Source organism: Equus quagga, chromosome 12 (genome assembly GCF_021613505.1).
Source record: "Equus quagga isolate Etosha38 chromosome 12, UCLA_HA_Equagga_1.0, whole genome shotgun sequence".
NCBI classification, from domain to species: domain Eukaryota; kingdom Metazoa; phylum Chordata; class Mammalia; order Perissodactyla; family Equidae; genus Equus; species Equus quagga.
In genome coordinates, this window is record NC_060278.1 from 60792586 (window position 1) to 60813845 (window position 21260).

General features: G+C 50.3%; 1 protein-coding gene across 7 annotated transcripts in view; it reads left to right on the plus strand.

Moving 5' to 3' along the window:
• The window catches only part of NAV1 (neuron navigator 1), a 229929-nt gene extending 208961 nt beyond the window's left edge, over window positions 1–20968 (plus strand). For 4 of the 7 annotated variants that reach the window (XM_046679877.1, XM_046679874.1, XM_046679878.1 and 1 more), the window contains 15 exons: window positions 5441–5562; window positions 6293–6301; window positions 9627–9823; window positions 10072–10264; window positions 10356–10524; window positions 10831–10928; window positions 11095–11190; window positions 11417–11576; window positions 11991–12226; window positions 12959–13113; window positions 13247–13318; window positions 13768–13964; window positions 14349–14467; window positions 15905–16102; window positions 17575–20968. In XM_046679877.1, the coding sequence (XP_046535833.1) occupies window positions 5441–5562; window positions 6293–6301; window positions 9627–9823; window positions 10072–10264; window positions 10356–10524; window positions 10831–10928; window positions 11095–11190; window positions 11417–11576; window positions 11991–12226; window positions 12959–13113; window positions 13247–13318; window positions 13768–13964; window positions 14349–14467; window positions 15905–16102; window positions 17575–17670 (2117 nt within the window). In that variant the 3' untranslated portion in view covers window positions 17671–20968. The remainder of the gene's footprint in view (window positions 1–5440; window positions 5563–6292; window positions 6302–9626; window positions 9824–10071; window positions 10265–10355; window positions 10525–10830; window positions 10929–11094; window positions 11191–11416; window positions 11577–11990; window positions 12227–12958; window positions 13114–13246; window positions 13319–13767; window positions 13965–14348; window positions 14468–15904; window positions 16103–17574) is intronic. The other 3 variants (XM_046679875.1, XM_046679876.1, XM_046679879.1) reach the window with 1 other exon arrangement.
• Window positions 20969–21260: the final 292 nt, after the last annotated feature.

A 21260-nucleotide genomic window follows, 5' to 3' on the forward strand; every position in this document is an offset into this window, starting at 1 on the left:
ACACACACACACACACACACACACACACACACACACACACAGCCAATACCCCAAGACTTCCAAGATTCAACCCTGTTAAGATCTCCTTCCTTTGTTGAATTCCTCCCCTGGCTTCTGAGTCCCATTCCCATCTTGGCCTCTTCTTGCTGCTGCGACTCCTTTGTGGAGCCCACTCCTTCTCCTCTCCTTACTCCTCAAGTGGGCTATTTCCCAGGACTCCAGACACAGCGTTTTTTCTTAGGACTCTACACACTTTCCCTGGTGTTCACATCTCTCCTGTAGCTTCCATAACTTCCTTTTTCTTTTAAATTGAGATAGAATTCACATCCCATAAAATTTAGTGGTTTTTGGCATATTTACAAGGTTGTGTAACCATCACCACTATCTAATTCCAGAACATTTTCATCACCCCACAAAGAAAGCCCGTCTCCTGAGCAGTCACTCCCCATTCCAGTCTCCTCTCATCCCCTGGCATCCACTAATCTATTTTCCATGTCTATGGATTTGCCTTTTCTGGACATTTCATAGAAATGGAATCATACACTATGTGGTCTTTTGTGACTGACTTCTTTCATTTAGCATAATGTTTTCAAGATTCATCCACGTTGTATCACATATCAGTACTTCATTCCTTTTTGTGGCTGAATAATATTCCATATGTGGATACACCACATTTTGTTTATCCATTCATCAGCTGATGGACATTGGGTTGTTTTCACGTTTTGGCTACTGTGAATAATGCTCCTGTAAACATTCATGTACAAGTTTTTGTGTGGACATATGTTTTCAGTTCTCTTGGGTACATACCTAGGAGTGGAATTGGTTGGTCATATGATAACTTTTTGAGGAACTGCCAGACTGATTTTCAAGATAGCTACACCATTTTACATTCCCACCAGCAACGTGTGAGGGTCTCAATTTCTCCACATCCTTGCCAACACTTGTTAATGTCCTTTTTTTGTTATAGCCATCCTAGTGGGTGATTTTGATTTGAATTTCCTTGATGGCTAAGGATATATCGAGCATCTTTTCATGTGCTTATTGGCCATTTGTATATCTTCATGGAGAAATGTCTACTCAAATCCTTGGCCTATTTTTTAATCAGGTTGTCTTTTTACTGTTGAGTTTTAAGAAGTTTTAATATATTCTGGACACTAGACCCTTATCAGATATACGACTTGCAAATATTTCCTCCCATTCTGTGGGTTGTACTTACTTTCTTGATAGTATTCCTTGAAGAACAAAAGCTTTCCATTTTAATGAAGCATAATTTATCTGTTTTTTTCCCTTAGTTTGTGTGTGTGTGTGCTTTAGATGTTCTATCTAAAAAACTATTGCCTAATCCAAAGTCATGAAGATTTACTCCTATATTATCTTCTAAAAGTTTTATAGTTTTAACTCTTTCATTTACATCTTTAGTCCATTTTGAGTTAATTTTTATATATGGTGTGAGATAGCGGTTCAACTTCATTTGTAAGTGGCTATCGATTTGTTCCAGCACCATTTGTTGGAAAGACCATTTTTCCCATTGAATTATCTTGACATCCTTGTAGGAAATCAATTATCCATAAACATATTATTTCTGGACTTGCAGTTTTATTCCATTAGTCCATATGTCTATCCTTAGCCAGCCCCACCCTGCCTTGATTACTGTAACTTTGTAGTAAGTTTTGAAATCAGGAAGTGTGAGTCCTCCAACCTTGTCCTTCTTCAAGATAGTTTGGCTACTCTGTGCCCTTCGTGTTTCCATGTGAATTTCAGGATCAGTTCGTCAATCTCTTCAAATAAGCCAGCTAGGATTTTGAGATGGATCATGTTGACTCTGTATATGAATTGACGTCTTCCATGAACACATCGTGCCTTTCCGTTTCTTTAGTCTTCCGCTCCTTCGATGGTGTTTTGCCATTGTCAGTAGAGAGTTTGGCATTGCTTTTGTTGAATTTGCTTTTTGATACCATTGTAAGTAGACCTGTTAAGTTCCTTTTCAGATTATTCATTACTAGGATGTAGAAATACAGTTGGTTTTTTTGTGTATTGATCTTATAGTCTGCAAACTTCCCGAGTTCATTTATTGACTCTCTAGGGTTTACGTCTCTTCTTAATCTGTGTAGCTCTCCTGAATTCCATACCTCTGTTTCCAGCTATTTCTGGAGTGTCCACGTAGTTCACCTGGTAGGTGTCTCTAACTTGTCGTGTCCAGTGTTAAAAGGCGCTCCCTCCACCTCCCTTACGAATACTGCTCCAGCCCTTTCCTTCCGCCCATTTTAGGTTTTGTCATCTGCCTGGTCACCTGAACTGCTGATACAGGAGTCCTCCTTTAGTCTCACTGTTTCACCCTATGTAGTCAGTCTGGTATATATGTAGCTGCTAGATATAGCTATAGATCTGTAGATCTCATTTCTATCCCTCCTCTGTCTTGCCACTACCTTGGCTCAGGTCCTCGCCACTCTTCTGAATTATTACAGTAACTTCCTGCCTGGTCTTGGGTTACTACGGTCCTTCCTTCACTCTGCCCCCAGGGTAATCCAGTCATGTCAGTTAACATCAGGAATCATTGCCATTTGCATATGAACGAGAGATTAAACTGTAAGAATTACTGTTAGTTTTCTTAGGTGTCATGATGTTGTGGGGTAATGTCCTTATTCTTGGGAGGTGCATCCTGAAGGATTTAGGGGGTAAAGTGTCACGTTGTCTGCAACTTGTTTTCAAATTGTGCAAGAAAATATCTGTGTGTACGTATGTTTGTGTGTATGTGTGTGTGCACTTTTGTATGTGGAGGAAGAGAGAGCACACGAGCACAAGCATAACAAAATATTAACAGTTGTTAAATCAGGGCGAGAGCATCTGGGTTTCCATTGAACTGTGCTGTATTTCTTTGTGTTTGAAACATTTCAGAAAAGCAAGTTAAAGGGAAAGAGGATGCATCGTAAACCCTTTAGCATGGCGCCCCCTCTTCCTGACCTTTAGCACGGTGCCCCCTCTTCCTGACCTAAGACAGACCTTTCTTTCTAGCCTTGTCTCCCATCACTTCTCCTCCTGCGTTATGTGTTCCGGCTGTGGCAATAGTAACAGCCAGCATTGACTGAGCACTTGCCATATGCTGGGCATTTGCTAAGCATTTTGCCTGTATTCATTCATTCATTCCAGATAACAACCCGATAAAGTACATTCTATAGTTGAGGAGAGAGCGATCAGAGAAAATAAGTAAGCTGCTTAAACACAGCTCCTAGGTGATGGATCTGGGATACTAAGCCATTTCTGGTTTCCCAAAGACACCTTAGTCTTCAGATATACATGTGTGTTGAGTGAATAAATGCATCCTCTCTTCCGCTGTGAGCGTTCATGTTTTCCTCAGTTCATGGTGACCTGGACTCAACTTGGTCAAGAGGATTTCGAGGGGCATCCCAAGAGTTGATGCTTAAGGTGGTGATACCTAACTTTATTTCACTTGTAAATAGGTCATAAATATGTGTGGCACCAGATTAAAAATGCCCCCAAAGATTTCCTAACTTTCTGAAGACTGATTCTGAAACATATCATTTGCCTTTAAAAGTACTATATAGCCTATTTTTAAAATTTAATTGATAGACTCACAACTAACTGGAACCTCCAAGTCACTGGTGAGACAGATGCATGTGCTTTATTTTGCTGTCCTTCATTTTGTTTTTCATTAACTAATTTTTACTTAAATTTATTTTCATCATTAAAAGCGATACATATCCTGGGGGAAAATGTGAAGTAGGGGTTGGCAAACCGTGGCCCACTGGCCAAATCTGACTCACCAGCTGTTTTAAAATAAAGTTTGACTGGCACACAGCCACGCTCACGAATTTACACATTGTCTGTGGCTGCTTTATGCTACGATAGCGTGGCTGAGTGGTCACAACAGAGATCCGATGGCCGCAAAGCCTGCCTACCAGCTCTCCGGCACGTACAGTAACAGCTCGCCAGCCTGATGTAAACTACACAAAAGGGGACGAGGTGAGAGATAAAACCCTTCTTCCTGCACATGCGCAAATCCACTCCCCAGAGGTAACTACTGCCAGTTGCTTCTTGTGAGTCTTTCCAGAAATAATTTTCTTTGCATATACCAGTATATGTGGACACATGTATCCGTTTTTGTACAAACGAAAAATTCTTTAGTTGAGTTCAGTATATCTTCTTGAGAATTTTCCACCTTTTGAGAGACCTGGGAGGACTCTGTCGTGTCATGCGCCTGGAGTGATAATCACTGAACAGAGGCTTACTGTGTGTTTTATGAACTCACGTACTTCCCACACCAGATCCTAAGGTCTGGTTTTCCCTGTGATATGAAGGGAAAATTAGAGTTTAAAGATCCTTTGCTGGTCACAGGGAGAGCGAGAACATAACAAATATGACCCACATCTCCTTCACGAACCAGGAGAACCATCACAGACAGCTCCCTGCCCCGGCCTCGTCTCCCTCCACGCCGTCCTTCCCCTCCTTGCTGTAGTAAGCTCTATGAAGAAACACGTCTTTGACCTTGTACTCTAGTGATGCGAGACATTAGCATTGGAGGAGATGGGGTGAAAGGTGCACAGGGCCTCCCTGTACATTTCTTTGCAGTTTCCTGTGAATCTGTAATTATTTCAAAATAAAAAGGCTTAAAAATCTGGTCATTGTGCGTTCTTGCTTCAGACTCTCTGCTGCCCATTGCCTGCGGCACAAAGGCAGACTACGGTAAAAGGCATGCCGGGCTCTGCCTGCCCTGGCTTGGGCCTCCGCTCCACCCTCCCCTCATGTCACCCCCTGTGCTGCTCCATCCCGGAGGTTCCTGCCTTACACAGGGCCTTTGCATGTGCTGTTTCTTCACCCCTAAATACCTTTTCTAATGTTCCTATCTGAAAGAACTTATGTTCCTTCAAGATTCAGATATCGCCTCCTTTGTTAACCCTTTCCTCCCCTGTTGTAGAAAAGTAGGTCATCTTTTGGGCCATCACAAACCTTTTCTAAGGGTGGAAAAGATCTTCTACCCACCAGATGAGAAAACTAAAGCTCGTTCGGGTTAAATGCAGAGCGCATGGCCTTGGCTCCCCAGGCAGCCAAGTGTGGCTGGAGAAAATGATGAAAAATGCTAGGTTGATGTCTCCATAAAGCTGTAGAGGGCTGGCCTTAGGGGAGCCCCTCGGAGCTGTTCAAGCTGAGTTGAGTAGTTCGTGCACTGCGGTTGCTCCTACGAGACTGGGAGCTTCTGAGAGCAGGATCGTTTCCTACTTTCTTACCTGTAGCATTTTTTTGTGTGTTGAAACATGGTTGGCACTCAGTAGATGTTTGTTGGAAGGATGCTCCGGAGATTGGGTGGTGTGGGCCTAGGAGCTGGTCGGCTCCTTCTCTCCCTTCTGCAGCTAGACTTGCCTCAAGTCTCCGTCTTCTCTAAGTCTGCCCTGACTGTGTTCTTGCCACTCGTACTCGCCCCTAGAACTTCGGATCAAGAGACAGAACTCCTCGGATAGCATCTCGAGCCTCAACAGCATCACCAGCCATTCCAGCATTGGCAGCAGCAAGGATGCTGATGCGAAAAAGAAGAAAAAAAAGAGTTGGGTAGGTAAAGGTTTGGGGGCGGGCGCTGTGTGGAACCCTGCTGGACCCCCTCCGCCTCAGCATAAGGAGCGGGTCCTTCCAGGATTAACCAAGCTAGAGTCCCTCCAGTGCTGAGCCCTGAGCTGAGTCTGTGCAGAGCAAGGTCTGCTGAACTCTCTCTCCCTTCCCCGAGTCTTTCCCGACTTGTCCTGAGGCCGTCCCTCCAACTCTCCTACACATCTGCTTCCTGGGGCTCTCCGTTCGGATTAGGTCAAGTGATTGGCAACAGAGAAACATCCAGAAGGGAATGCCTCACCAGCCCCTCCCCCTTCTGTACTGTGGAGAGAAGAGTTTATGGACAAAGCCCTTCATTCCAGATGTTGCTGGAGGGCCTTTCCTCAATTTTTTTGGAGAAGTATTTGTGGAACCTTCCAGATTACTTCAGATTATTTCTGTTACCTTTCACTAGTTCAGAGGTAGTTGGGTTGATTTTTCCCCAGATAACTGTAAACTGCCTTTGAGCGACCTCTCTGAAATTCTTGAGGCAGGCCTAAAATGCTGTCAGCTGGTCTGCTGCCTCTGGTCCGGCGAGGACCCCCAGCAGACTTCTTGCCCCCGTCCCTGCTCAGTAGCCTGGCCGCAGACCTGTGTGCAGTGCAGATAGCCACCAGCTGTGTGCAATGAGTGACTAAGTGTTGCTTCTTTTTTTTTCCCTTCAAAATGCTGACTTCACATCCCTATTTTTTTCCAGGTCTATGAGGTAAGAGACCCAGTTCCTCTCCCCCATTTTCTCTCTCCCTTCGCCATACCTTCCCCATTTCCCAGAGCAACCCGCTCCCCTAAAAAAAGAACAGCCACTCATAAAACTAACCGTAACCACCACCCCAGAGTTCCTGACTTGCCCCACTGCATGGTCCATCCACGGCTGCCCCACACGAGGACAGAGGAGTGGTCTGGTTCGGGGCCAAATGGGACCATCAGACAAAATCCTGACCTTTTCCTGTCTTCCCCTGTGACAAAATCGGCCTGTTATAAAAGCAGTCAAATGGAGCCCCTCCTTCTCAGAAAGGGCGCTGTCTTATTTTCTGTTCCATCAACCCCTAGAAGAGAATCATGGGGTGAACATTGTCTTGACCACGATTTCTGGAGGCCCGTTCAGTTTGGCCTGAAGATTTAGCTCTAGGGTAAGATGAGGCAGAGGTAAGTGAGGGATATGGTCCGTTCAAGGGCACCCAAGCCTGAGGCCCTGTGAGCATCCATGGAGTTCCCAAAGACATTTCAGGGAGTAGAGAATAGTGTCAGACAACGGGAAGTGAGCTCAGAATTTCCGTGACAAACCAGCCTCTGAGGTCCGCCCTAACCCTGACCCAACCTCGTGCAGGATATGAAAGCTGGAGGCTGTCATCTCAGCCCTCAAGAGCCTGCAGAATTGCTGGGGAGACAAAAAACCATATCGGGTGTAAAAGTGATGACAATCCCGCGGTGCCAGAATGCTTAACTCAGCCCGCGGGTGTTAACAGTTCGTACAGAGAGAGGCTCACAGAGGGCAGGGAGAGCACCACAGATGCGGGAGGCACACCCGCGCCGAGCCGGGGCTCCCATGGCAGAGGAGGGTGTCGATTCTTTCTGCAGACACTGCTGATCGAAGGGAGCAGCGGGGTGGGGGGATCTGGCTGGAGCCCTGCGTGGGGGAGAGCACGGACAGGAAGGGCCTGAAACACCAGGAAAACTACTTAAACCTGATTCTCTAGCTTCGCCTTTCCTCAAGCGTGGTCCACTCTAGGCCGCTGAGAGGCTCCTTAGAAAGCGCTGCCAGCGTCCAGTTGGAGAAGCGCTGCGCTTTCTACAGCGCGCGCCGCTCGGAGCTTCTGAGATGGCCCCCATGGCAGGTCCTGTCTCGTTTTGCTTGATGCATTGTTTCCTGAACTCACTTGACCACGGAATCCTTCCTACAAAACACCAGTCAGCACCCCCGGCAGTTCTGCTCTGGGAATACTGGACCACACGTGGCACCCTCTTCTCACCTGGGATTTAGGGGTCCCAGAGGGCTTAGGCTCCCGCAGATGTGGTCACGGGCTCTCTTTCTGCATGCCCTCACACACACTCATTCACACACTCACCCCTGTACACACACACACATGCTCCCACGTACTCCTACACACACTCATTCACACTCATTCAGTTATACACACACACACACTGTCACACTCACCCACATATACACACACTCTCATTCACACACTCACCCCTGTACACACACATGCACATGCTCCCACGTACTCATACACACACTCGTTCTCACACTCATTCAGTTACACACACACTCACTGTCACACTCACCACATGTACACACACACTCATTCACACACTCATTCAGTTATACACACACTGTCACACTCACCACATATACACACACTCTCATTCACACACTCATTCACACACTCATTCAGTTACACACACACACTGTCACACTCACATGTACACACACTCTCATTCACACACTCATTCACACACTCATTCAGTTACACACACACACTGTCACACTCACCACATGTACACACACTCTCATTCACACACTCGCAGTCATGCACTCACTCATACACACACTTATACACACTCACATTCTCATACACACACTCACATGCACACATGCAATCATGTACTCACACTTATACACACACATTCTCATACACACTCTCATTTCACACTCACGTGTACTCTCATACACACATGCACCCACATGCACTGTCTCATATACACACTTACACACACTTTCATTCACACTCACATCCACACAGTCATACACGCACTCACATGCACTTACTCTCATACACACACTTACACACACACACTCTGATACCCACACTCTCACATACACTCATATGTGCACTCTCATTCACACTCACACACACACAGCTTCCCAGGAGGCGTGGTGTCGAGAAGATTCGTCAGATCGGGGGTTAGAAGGCCTGTGCCATCGCAGGTCTCCCTTCACTTCTGCAATCTCGAGCAAGTCAGCTCTGCTTTTTCTCTACCGAGAACTGAGCTTTGTGGCGCCTTTGAGCCTGACTGCTCAGTGAGCGTGTGTCCCCTGTACACGTGCTCTCGCACACATATCCCCATCACAGCCGGTGGTCCTCCTTGTGTTCCGCCTGCTAGAGACGCCCACACACACTGCTCGTCAGCTCCAGCCAGCATCAGCAGCCTTCCTCTGCTCCAGGAGAGACTTGGAGAGAGCACCCTCAGATTGTCCCCTTTTCTCACTGCCCCAGGGGTCTGGGTTGCCTTTGTCCCCTTAGCCTTCGACCCCTCCTTTACTCTCTGTCTCTTGCTGCCATTCCACCTGTGTCCCTGTGTGTGTGCATGCTGTCTGGATGCATGAGGACGGGTGTGGGCCAGGACCCTGGTTTGCACTTCCAGCTCACATCCCTAACACCCAAGCTCATCGATGGATTCCTGAGATCAAACAGGCTGTTGCCCCATGTACCTTGAAGAAATGCCGGGAAGTATCCCCTCTTCCAGGGCATTTGCTGGAAATAGGAGAAGCTCTTGTATCTGGCAGTTCTAACCATTCTGTGATGTGCTGAAAGAGACTCGACGCCAGTCCCTTCTGTTGATGTCCACAGAGTGGTGGTGTCAGCTTCTGGTGGACAGGAGGATAGGGTCTAGTCTCACGAGCCTGGGCAGAGGTGGATCCTGAGGCCCAAATGAGAGAGGCTCAAGACTGAGCAGGTACTGGTCTGCTAGAGAAGGCAGGATTGCATCGCCGAGAGGGACCTAGTGACCTGTTGGGGGCTTCTCTCTATCCCTCTCGGTCACAGTTCCTCCAGGGGAGAGAGAAGACCCTAGAAGTTCCCAGAGCTTACAACAGCAGGCGATAGAAGGTTCTGCTTTCTCTCAGCCCCAATTTCTAGGCAACTCTTACATCCGTAGCCCATGAATCAAGTGAAGCCTTAAAGAGGGAGCCTTAAATACAGCAAGCAGCTCCCCGACCCTACACCTGTCCCAGAACTCCCCAGCCAGCCCCCCACCCCGTCCCCAGAGTGGAGCCTGACGTCTCCCTCCCCACATCTGCTTTTTTCCAGCTTCGAAGTTCCTTCAACAAAGCTTTCAGTATAAAAAAGGGGCCCAAGTCAGCTTCCTCGTATTCTGACATCGAGGAGATTGCCACTCCCGACTCCTCGGCCCCCTCGTCCCCCAAACTGCAGCACGGTTCCACAGAGACGGCCTCGCCCTCCATCAAGTCCTCCACCTCGTCCTCTGTGGGCATCGATGTCACCGAGTAAGTACCCTCCACCTGCCCGGGCCCCAGCCTGGAGCCGGTGTAGACGGCTGGCCAGAGCTGGACTAACAGCCCCCCACCACAGCCCTCTCCCTGGGCAGACAAGACCAAGGGGTGGGCCTCTCCTCTCACTGCCGACGGACTGTCTTCAGGCAGAGGAAGCGAGATTGCTGGCCTCGGCTCTCAGCCTCCCCTGTGTCTCCAGCGCTTCCCTCGTAGCCAGGCTTGACCCCTTCCCTGTCTTACAGGGGCCCCGCCCACTCAGCTCCCCACCCAAGGCTGTTCCACGCCAGTGAGGAGGAGGAGCCAGAGAAGAAGGAGGTATCAGAGCTGCGCTCCGAGCTGTGGGAGAAGGAGATGAAGCTGACGGACATCCGCCTGGAGGCCCTCAACTCTGCACACCAGCTGGACCAGCTTCGGGAGACCATGCACAACATGCAGGTCAGTGTCTGGGCCGAGAGCTAGGGAAGGAGCAGGGCCAAGGCTGGGGGCCTGTCCAGCCCTGCCCACCCGCCCTCTGTTCTTGCCACAGTTGGAGGTGGACCTGCTGAAGGCAGAGAATGATCGGCTGAAGGTGGCCCCAGGCCCCTCCTCGGGCTCCACTCCAGGGCAGGCCCCTGGATCGTCGGCTTTATCATCCCCTCGCCGCTCCCTGGGCCTTGCCCTCACCCACTCCTTCAGCCCGAGTCTCGCAGACACAGGTACCTGAGAAGGAGAAAAGCCCATAGGGTGGAGGGAAGAAAGGGGTTGGGTCCTTATTACACCATCCCGCTCGCTCTGGTGGCACCTTCATTGGGTCAGGAAGGTAGAGGAGCTTAAATCCAGGAGACGCCAGTGTCACGGGACACCAAGAGCTGTTATAGTATCTCGACCTTAATTACTTCTCAGTTTGGGGCTTCTGTCTCTTCTTTGTGGTAAATCAAGGGTTATTTGGAACGGATTAAGATGGAAGGTTTTGCTCAGCCTGTGGGGGCCCCTAAAACTAGTCATCTTGTCTCTGCCTGCAGACCTATCTCCCATGGATGGCATCAGCACTTGTGGTCCAAAGGAGGAAGTGACTCTTCGGGTGGTGGTGAGGATGCCCCCCCAGCACATCATCAAAGGGGTAAGGAACTTCAAGGAGGGCTGGTGACACTGTCGTTTTTACCCAAGAGAATCTGGGCTCTGAATACCCCCCAAAACCAGAATATTCCACTCCTGAGGCCTTTGAGGGGCTCCCTTTCTTGGATTCACCTGCCCTGAGGCTCAGTGCTTCTACCTCGGCCGCACAGGACTTGAAGCAGCAGGAATTCTTCCTGGGATGCAGCAAGGTCAGCGGAAAAGTGGACTGGAAGATGCTGGATGAAGCTGTTTTCCAAGTGTTCAAGGTAAAGGGGTACATGTGTTCCTCAAAGGCTGCTGGTCAGGCGCTGGGCTCCTGGGGACCTCAGAGGCTTTACGGAGAGATGCTGAACAGGAAAGGCATGCCCCTCCCTTTCCCCATGGACTTTTGTTCCCTCTGCTGCTCGTTTTTCTTGTGGCTTTTCCATCTGTGTCGGTGTCTTCTCGGTGTTCCTCACTATCTTCTTCTTCTTCTCCCTTTCTTTCCTTCAGGACTACATTTCTAAGATGGACCCGGCCTCGACCCTGGGGCTAAGCACTGAGTCTGTCCACGGCTACAGCATCAGCCACGTGAAGCGAGTGCTGGATGCGGAGCCCCCAGAGCTGCCCCCCTGCCGCCGAGGGGTCAATAACATAGCCGTCTCCCTCAAAGGTCCGTCTGCGCTCGGGGTGTGGCCATATGGGGTTAAGGGGGGAGGGAAGCATCAGATGGTGCATCCTGATTCATTCAGCAAGAATTCAGTGAGAAGCTGCAGTATGAAGGTCCCTGCACTCCAGTAACATGAGCCACAAAAAGATGAGTAGGACCCAGCCCTGATTTTTGTTCCCAGGGACGTTTCTGCCAAGCTGGGCTTCTCATGCCACCCAGGCACCTGAAGCTCCAAGCATGTCCCTAAAAATAAGATCTGCACTTTCGAAACTAGGCATTAGGGGATTCCCGTGGAACCACGGGGCGAGCGGCTCTAAGTTTTTTCACTGGGCTCCTAGATGAAGAAATAGTCCTCAGGGCCCCTTGCCATCCTCAGGGCCCTGGTCAAGACTCGTGCTTTCTGGGGCTGGGGTTCAGGTCTGAAGGAGAAGTGCGTCGACAGCCTGGTGTTCGAGACACTGATCCCCAAGCCCATGATGCAGCACTACATCAGCCTGCTGCTCAAGCACCGGCGCCTCGTCCTCTCGGGCCCCAGCGGCACCGGCAAGACCTACCTGACCAATCGGTTGGCCGAGTACCTGGTGGAGCGCTCTGGCCGCGAGGTCACCGAGGGCATCGTCAGCACCTTCAACATGCACCAGCAGTCCTGCAAGGTGGCTGCCCCCCGAGACCCCCGCCAGCCTTGCCCAGGCCTCAGCCTCCCCCGGGGCCTTCATGGGCCCCTCCGCCGCATCGTTTCCTTTCCCTCCCCTCCCCTCTGCCCAAGTGTCCTCCCCACTCCCGTGCTCTCCTCCCGCTTCTGCCTCCTCACCCCCTGCCTCCTTTCCTTTGGGTTGATCACTGACTGAACTCCCTCCTCCTCACTGCTACCTCCCTCGCTGGTGACCCCACCAGTCCCACCCCTCTCCTCTGTTATTTTCTTCGCTCCACCTTTCTTTTTGTATCACTCTCTGCCGTTGGGCTTTCTGGGAGGAAGCACTCAGAGCTAAGTGTTACATCTTGTGCCATCGCCTTTCAAATCCAGAAGTCTCTTGGGCACACCCTAACACTTTGGAGCTGGTTCACATCTTGGCTCCCCAGCTCCGGGAGGCCTGTCCATTGGGAGAGGTCATAGGACCAGCCCACAAAAGTCCATTTAGGAAGCAGCATGTGTTCCCCACCTCTGGGCGACTTAGGGTCCCCTGCTTATGGGGGTTGCCTTAGAGCCTTTGGGACCTATGTTTCTCAGTCTCCCTTCTATAATCAAATGTGCGAGTGCATCAGACAGGAACCAGGGCCCCAGGGAAACCCAGAATTAGCACGGCTTCAGCTGAACCCCTCTTTCCAAGGCTGACCCAGGTTCTCACAACTCCCGAGTGCTGACCCACTGCCTGCTCCTGTTCCAGGATCTGCAGCTCTATCTCTCCAACCTGGCCAACCAGATCGACCGGGAGACAGGGATCGGGGACGTGCCCCTGGTGATCCTCCTGGATGACCTGAGTGAAGCAGGCTCCATCAGTGAGCTGGTCAATGGGGCCCTCACCTGCAAGTACCACAAATGGTAAGCTGGAGTCAGGCCCACACTCACCACAGTGGGAAGACGGGGAGCCCGGGCCAGGCCAGCCTACAAGCTTTCTGTTGGGTGCACATGTGAAGACAGTCTAGAGGGACCTCTTTCTTCTTTCTTCCCACAGTCCCTACATTATCGGTACCACCAATCAGCCCGTAAAAATGACCCCCAATCATGGCTTGCACTTGAGCTTCAGGTAAGAACCGCAGCCCTGGATGAACCTTCGATCCCACCCGAGAGTCTGTAAAGCAGTTGAATCCCAGGGTCGGGCCAGAGGGCGGGAGAGCAGCCAAGCCTTGGGCAGGGAAGAGGGAGCAGGCGGGTCTGCCATGCCCGTCACAGGGCAGAGGAGGACCGCAGGCTGAGGGAGGCGCAGCTAGGCTGCTGGAATTCGGGTTCTCTGCCCGCACACCCCTCATCCGGGTCAGTGAGGTCAGGTGGCTCTCTGAAGAGGTCACTGGTTGAGAATCAGCTCTGCCTGCCCAGGGCTGCTGCCCTGAGTTCCCTTGACCCCACCATTACTTGAGAAGAGACCAAGCAGGCGTTAGTGGGAGGCAGGCAGGAGGAGGGGCAGGCTGGCAGGGGATGAACCTGACAGCGTCCCCACTGCCACCCTGACCCCATTCTCCCCATCCCCGGCGGCAGGATGCTGACCTTCTCCAACAATGTGGAGCCGGCCAATGGCTTCCTGGTCCGTTACCTGAGGAGGAAGCTGGTAGAGTCAGACAGCGACGTCAATGCCAACAAGGAGGAGCTCCTGCGGGTGCTCGACTGGGTGCCCAAGCTGTGGTACCACCTCCACACCTTCCTTGAGAAGCACAGCACCTCAGACTTCCTCATCGGTACTGGGGTGCAGCTTCCCCTTGGGGTCAGGAGGTGGCTTCCCTTTCCGACCTGGCCACCTGCAGGGATGCTGCCCTTTCTTTCTGGTGTCTCCAGCATGTAAAGGATCTGTAAACCCTGTGGCTTCAGACTCAGAACCACGTAATTACTTAACAAGCATTCCCAATGCAATTAGCGCCACGATTTGGGCAAATCGCTTCAGCCATCACAAAGCTAACACCTGTCCCTCATGGTTTCCCACAATTAATGGGAAAAGGGAGGGAAAGCATTTAGGAGGGGATTTAAAAGCTTCCCCTCACTCCCTCACCTCCCTTCTACCTGTGAAGCATGATTTATGAGATTGCCAGCCAGGCACCATCTTCACGGCCCCGTCCTTTTCCCAGGCCCCTGCTTCTTTCTGTCCTGTCCCATTGGCATTGAGGACTTCCGGACCTGGTTCATTGACCTGTGGAACAACTCTATCATTCCCTACCTACAGGAAGGAGCCAAGGACGGGATCAAGGTGAGCCCTACCCTCTGATGCCACTCAATCCCAAGGCCAGGCTGTCCCACTGAACAAGGCAGACACGTTTCTTCCGCGTGGCCCCCGCAGTCTTCAGTGCTGTAGTTAGTTAGGTTCTCTTCCTAACAGGTGCTCGAAGGCACTGGAGAGACGTAAGCTGCTGTCCTGCCTTCAGCCAGCATTCAGCAAAGGGCTAGATGACCACAGCCACTGGGGCCATGTCTCCACTCCTGGGCCTTCTGGCTCTACGCCAAGCTCAGACCACTCTCTAAGGATCAGAGCAAACAGGGAAATAATAGAGCTCAGAATTAAGGAAAACCCAATTATTACTAATAAAAATGTTACTTTGGCCAAGTTCATGTCCTCATATGTAAAAAAGGAGATAATAAATTCTGCTCTGCCTAAATCACTGGGTTGTTTTGAAGACAAATGAAATATGTGATAAAATTTTTTAAAGTTAGGATAAGAACTTTGTGCAAAAGGAAGATGTCATTTTTTTAAACCTCCTCAGTTTTCTCACCTGCAAATTAGGGCATCTGATCACTCAGATCCATTCCGGCACTAATGGGCTATGAGGCAGTGATGGACCGTACTGGTCATGTGTTGTCCATGAAAGTAATCTGTCATTGTGATGGAACGGTATCGCCTGCTGACCTGGTAAATTTCTAGAGATGCTGTCTATCAGACCGATGCCAGAAATCATCATTTCATTTAATTCAGCATTATTATTAATAGTTTTCCAATTAAAAAGCATTTTTACAGAGATAACATCTTTGTTTTCAACAAAGTCAAATTTTTTTAAAAAGGTATTATTACTAAAGTGGAAGAATTTCCTACTTGAAAAGTAAAATTATAGGGGCATAAGATTTCTACATGTTAAGTTTAACACAGTCTGCCAAACCACTCCCCAAAAGGGTTAACCAATTTATGCCAATTTATTTCCTTTGTTGGGAAGCTCAAAGAAAATACCATGGGGATCAAAACTCCGAGGCTTTATATTTGAGGAAGTACATATCACCATGGGGAGACACACCACCAAAGAGAGACACTACCACCAGGGAGACACACCACCACGGGGAGACACACCACCACAGGGAGACACACCACCATTAGGGAGACACACCACCATCAGGGAGACACACCACCATCAGGGAGACACACCACCATGGGGAGACACACCACCACGGGGAGACACACCACCATTAGGGATACACACCACCGTCAGGGAGACACACCACCACGGGGAGACACACCACCACAGGGAAAGACACCACCACGGGGAGACACACCACCATGGGGAGACACACTACTGTGGGGAGATAACACCATGGGGAGACACACCACCATCAGCGAGACGCACCACCATGGGGAGACTGCATGAACAGCTTACAGGCTATGGACTCCTCTCCCAGTAATCCCATCTCTGCTTCTCTCCAGGTCCACGGACAGAAAGCTGCCTGGGAGGACCCAGTGGAGTGGGTTCGGGACACTCTCCCCTGGCCGTCAGCCCAACAAGACCAGTCAAAGCTGTACCACCTGCCCCCACCCACCGTGGGCCCTCACAGCATTGCCTCCCCTCCTGAGGACAGGACAGTCAAAGACAGCACCCCAAGTTCCCTGGACTCGGACCCTCTGGTGAGTAGAAGCCGTTCTAAGTTAAAAGTAACACTATTACAGACTTGAATTCTTCATGCACACCCTGATGGGGGCCTGAGGCTGACGAGAGACAGCAAGGCCTGGGCCAGGATGAGGCCAGTAGGAGCTCTGACTGTCGGGATCCTGGTCATAAAGATTGCATGCCCGCAACCTGGCTTAGCTCAATAGTAATGCCGGTGGCAGTGTGCATTCTAGCACAGCCCTGGGTCTCAGGCACTCCGGGTAGGAAAATCAACCAAAGAGGGTGGTCGCAGACCCACGAGCTCTCTGTGCTTCCATCTCAGCCCTCCGACACCCCGAGGACCGCTTCCATTCAGCAGATGTCATGAACCCCCTGTAGAAAGCAGGCTGAGACAAGTGACAAACTGGCGGGAATAGATGCCACGTTTGTAACCAAAAGAGGATTGATATCTAGAATATACAAAACTCCACGGAAAACTTCCACACAGAAGAATGGACAAAGGCTATGAACAGGCATTTGACTAGAGGAAATGCAGATGGCCAATAAAAACACGCAAAGATCCTTCACCTCTCTAACAATTGAGCAAACGCGTATTTAAACCAGGAGATAACCATCCACTTGGCAAGAATAGTGTGTGTGGAAGCACGGACTTTCCCGCTCTGCTGGGGGCAGCGTGCATCAGTAAAACCTTTTTGGAGGATAAGATTGTATTAAAGCTTAACATGCACAAATCCTGTGACCTTGCAGTTTTGCCTTTCAAGTAGGAAATTCTTCTGCTTTCGTCATAATACATTTTGATTTAAATTTTGCCTTTGTTGAAAACAGATGTTATCCGTGTAAAAACACTTTTCAATGGGAAGACGTTAGGAACTGTGGCTCTAGAAGGGTGGAGGGCAGAGTCACTAGAGACGCCCCCGGGCTTGCTCAGCTGGAGGGGAGGGCCACAGTCTGGAAGTGGGAAGAGGAGGCAGGAGGCGAAGACCCTGGAGAGGTTAGCCTCGACATGAAGCAGTGGGGCCTGGGTGCCGGGAGGAACAGGTTCGTGATGGCACTGAGTCCAGCTGCTGGGGTACAATGTGTGGGAAGGAGAAGTTGTTAGAGACCTTCTGGCACTTCCACATGCCCCCCAGTAGAGCTGGCATGTGCCTTCTTGTACAGACACATATGCACAGACGCTGTGTGTCCTCCACTGGAGTGTGAGCACCCTGGAGACAGGGGTGGCCCGTCTGTTCACCCTTCCCCCTCGCCTCGCATCGTGGCACCTCGTACAGCCAGGCGCTCCCAAGTACCTGCTACACACGTGCATGTCTACAAATAGGGGGCGAGCAGGCATTGCTGCTGTTTCACGAACTGCCTCTAGACCCTCTGGGCCCTTAATCACTTACAAACCACAGATCAGACCCACAATCTAGATTTTCTGATGTTTCCCTTCTGTGGGCAGGACCCGAAGTCCCAACTCTCATTAGTCCATCTTTTTGACCCTCTTTAGATGGCCATGCTGCTGAAACTTCAAGAAGCTGCCAATTACATTGAGTCTCCAGATCGAGAAACCATCCTGGACCCCAACCTCCAGGCAACGCTCTGAGGGTCCAGCGGTCACTGTCGCCCGGGACAGCAGAACACTGACATCGGCCACGTCAGCTCCTCCTCTCCTCTCTCCTCTTCCAGAGCACGGACTCTCTGGCCCAAGAGGAGAATAGGAGGGAGGAGGAGGAGGTGACAGAGAGGGGCAGGGTCCTGGTGCTGCCCCTTTGAGAACTTCCCCGTAAGGATTGGTGGGATGGAGCGGGACCTTGTGTCCCCTGGATACATTTACTGGCCTCCTCTCACGACTTTGGGAAAAAGATGATTCTGGATCTTTTCCCTTGATTTCTTGTCTCAATTACAAACTCCTGGGCTTTCTGGGGAGGGGTTCAGAAGACATCAGAAAAACCTGCAGTAGTTCCTAACTGATTCTCATGAGCAACTTGGAGAGACACAGTCCTGTGTGGGGAAATCTGAGGGAGGCGGAAGCTCCCCAGAATTTCTCGCAGACCCTACCCAATTCCATCACCACTGCCAACAGCTCTTCCCCCAGAGATCTGGCTGGAGCCCAGAAAAAGAAGCATGTGGGTTAAAAAATGTTTAAATCAATCTGTAAAAGGTAAAAAAAAAAAAAAAAAAAAGGAAAAGATGAAGCTGGAGAGAGAGAAACCAGTGCCAACGGAGAGACAGCGCTGCCCACCCTGCCCTCTGGATGACACAGGGACGTTGACGAGATGGTTGCCAAGCTAAGAAGTCGCCAAACCACGAAAATACCATGACAGCCTTCAGGGAAAGACTGCGAGTCTGTCTTATACCCTCTAATTTAACATGCATGAGAGTCAATAAACCCTACTTTTTTTATTTTTTATTTTTGTTTTTTGTTTTGTTTCTATTTTTTTCTCCCCTTTGCCTATTTATTTTCCTTTCCTTTTTTGGTTTGTTCTTTTCCATTTCCTTACATGAGCTGTTTGGGTTGCTTTTCCAGGGGCTGGTTTGGCTTTTCCGAGTGGGTTTTCTTTGGAGAATCTGACGCCATCTAATTGGCACCAGTAGACACCTGCTATGCCACTATCTTTGGCATCCTTGGGGCTTGCATGGGACATGAAGCATTGGCTCCAAACCAGTGGGAGAAGAGGAACCTTGACTTCCCTTTTGAGAAAGCACACATTCTGCCCAGGAGCTCCCCTGCCAGCCTCCGGCATCTTGACAGAAGGTCTACTCTAAGCTTCCCCCTGGCCTGGGGGAACCAGGAAACTAGAAGCAGTCGTCTGGCTGGCACCCTGTTTAGCCCCTTACTGCACTGTTCTGATGGCAGCGCCTTTGCCTGATGGAGTCCAAAATCCCAAGCTGGGCTTTACGATTTGTGATTCACGTACGACTGCACATCCACGTGAGACACTCCCAATCGGAATACAAGGCTCAAGGAGTTTGATTTGGTGGCAAAGATCTGCCTTCCAAAGAGATCCTCCTTTTACAGAAGTTGCCTGAAGGCTGGCAGTCTATATTCCTTCATTCAACAAGCACTTATTGAGTACTTACTGTGTACCAGTCACTAGGTTAAAAAAAAAAAAAGAGATAAGACTTGGGTTCTTACGTTCACAACCCAGTAGGAAGAGTTAACCTCCATCAAGCATACGTCCCCTTGTTATCTAGACCTTCAGGATCATCTAAGAAATGTCGCCAAAACCCAAGGAGCCAGCCAGAAAGAAGCCTTTGATCTGATGTCCAGTACTTGGAGGCAGAAGATCTGGGATCAGTTAAGATAGAACTTGAAGGACTATGGCATCCTGCTCATCTTGAGTGGGCAAGTCCCCTTCCTCCCATGTCTGAAAGTCCCCTTGGGACCAGGTCCAGGCTGAGCTCCCCGGTGAGGCTGCAGTGAGGGCTCTGCAGATCAGGAAGATGTGCTGCTCCTGGGCCCCAGTGTTTGCGGATTCCGAAGTGGCACAAGACCGTCTCAGCATCTGTGGGCATCCTAACCTGGATCGCTCTGTCCCACCCAAACAAGGAGTAGATGCCTCTGCATCTTCAGAATATTTTCATTTAGGTCCAAAAAATAGTCCATTGCTCCCCAAGAAAGCTTCTGCATCCACCTGGTGGCTCCCAGGGCTGACAGGCTCCTTGACGCTGGAGACTAGTATTGCTTGTTGCTGCTAAGTCCATGAGCTGTGAAGACCCCCAACCAACCCAGCTGTAACATAGGCAACCCTGTGGTGGGAAGAGGCTGTCCGTCCAAGGATGGTGCTGAAATCACTGCCTTAAGGTCTCTGCTGTGCAGAAGGAGGAGGCCCTGGAGCAGGTATTCTAACTTGGGAGGAAGGGAAGACCAGATGGGCCTTCTTTGGACCCAGGCCTCTTCTGAACTCTGTTCCTGGCTGCAATCCCCTGGCAAGGCTTAGACTCTTAATCAGATGGTTGAGCCCTTAACTCTATTTTCTGGTGCTGCCCAGCCAGTGCCTTCTGTCATGGATGTTACTGGCTACTTGAGACAGAGGAAAGGGGGGAACCCCTTCCTCCATTCCAACTGCCTCAGCCCCCAAAGGGATTCTTGTCTCCCTGGTAACCGTGGGTACCACCATGACTTTTATTTGGATCCTCAGCAAGTTGATTCTGGAGGCCTCTTGTGTTAGGACTTCTCACCTCTATTCCTGGATGCACCGCCCTCTACTCTCAGCTGACGGCTGCATTTAGCCCAGTTCTCCAGCTGCTCTCCTCCAGAAAGTGTGTTCCCATCTGATGCGGTGGTATTGCAGCCTCAGCTTCCCCTCTGGAGCTTGGGACCCTGTTTACAGCTGCACACCTGGGCCCCTCACTGTGGGGATCAATCATCTCACAAAGGCATCATGGTTACGTGGCAACGGCAGAAGGTTGAGCCTCCTCATGGTGCTATAACCCCTTGGGACGCTCATCCAGACTTTTCTGAAGCAGAAACCTGAGCTCCCCCTCGCTGCCCTAGAGTTAATGGCAAGAGCAAATCGACAGCGTTCTCCTAGCTACGCACCTGCTTCTGGGTGGGGACTACTGGGATCCCTCAAAGAAGAAAAACTGGGTCCCGTAGCTAAATTCTCAACCCCCTACCCTGACCCCAGGACCTTCAGAAGAATCCAGCCTACCTAAGACTGGAAGTTGTGCTATGCCTTCCCTCTCCAGCCCCCAACTCATTCCTCACCAAAGTTGGCTCGCAGACGACATGGTTCAGTACCCAACACCAACCTCTGGGGAGAGCCACGGCTCCAGGAGAGGTTCCAGCAGAGTCCCTCTCGTTTCTGGATGAAGAAGACCAACCTGTTTTGTCCAGTGTATTTGTTTCTCCATCCCTGCCTAGGCACCAAAATAAAATGCTAGGTGATTGAGGCTAACACGGGACCTGGTGTGTGTGTGTGTCTCTTTCTCTCACAGGAGCAGTGAGCCGTTGCTGTCTCCTGTCTTCTGAGGCTTCACAGAGTATTTTTTTAAAATCTATGTTTTGTGGCAGCTCTGCGGTGCTTCTCTGTCTGTGTGTGAATCCTGACCCAACGTCTTTTTCATGTAGTCCGACCATTGGGAAGCCGGAGGCTGGCGGGGAAGAAGGACTTGTGAAAAGCCCATGGAGAGACCCCACCCCGGAGTCCTTATTGGTTGGCATGCTAAGTTTTTGGCTTGAATTACCAA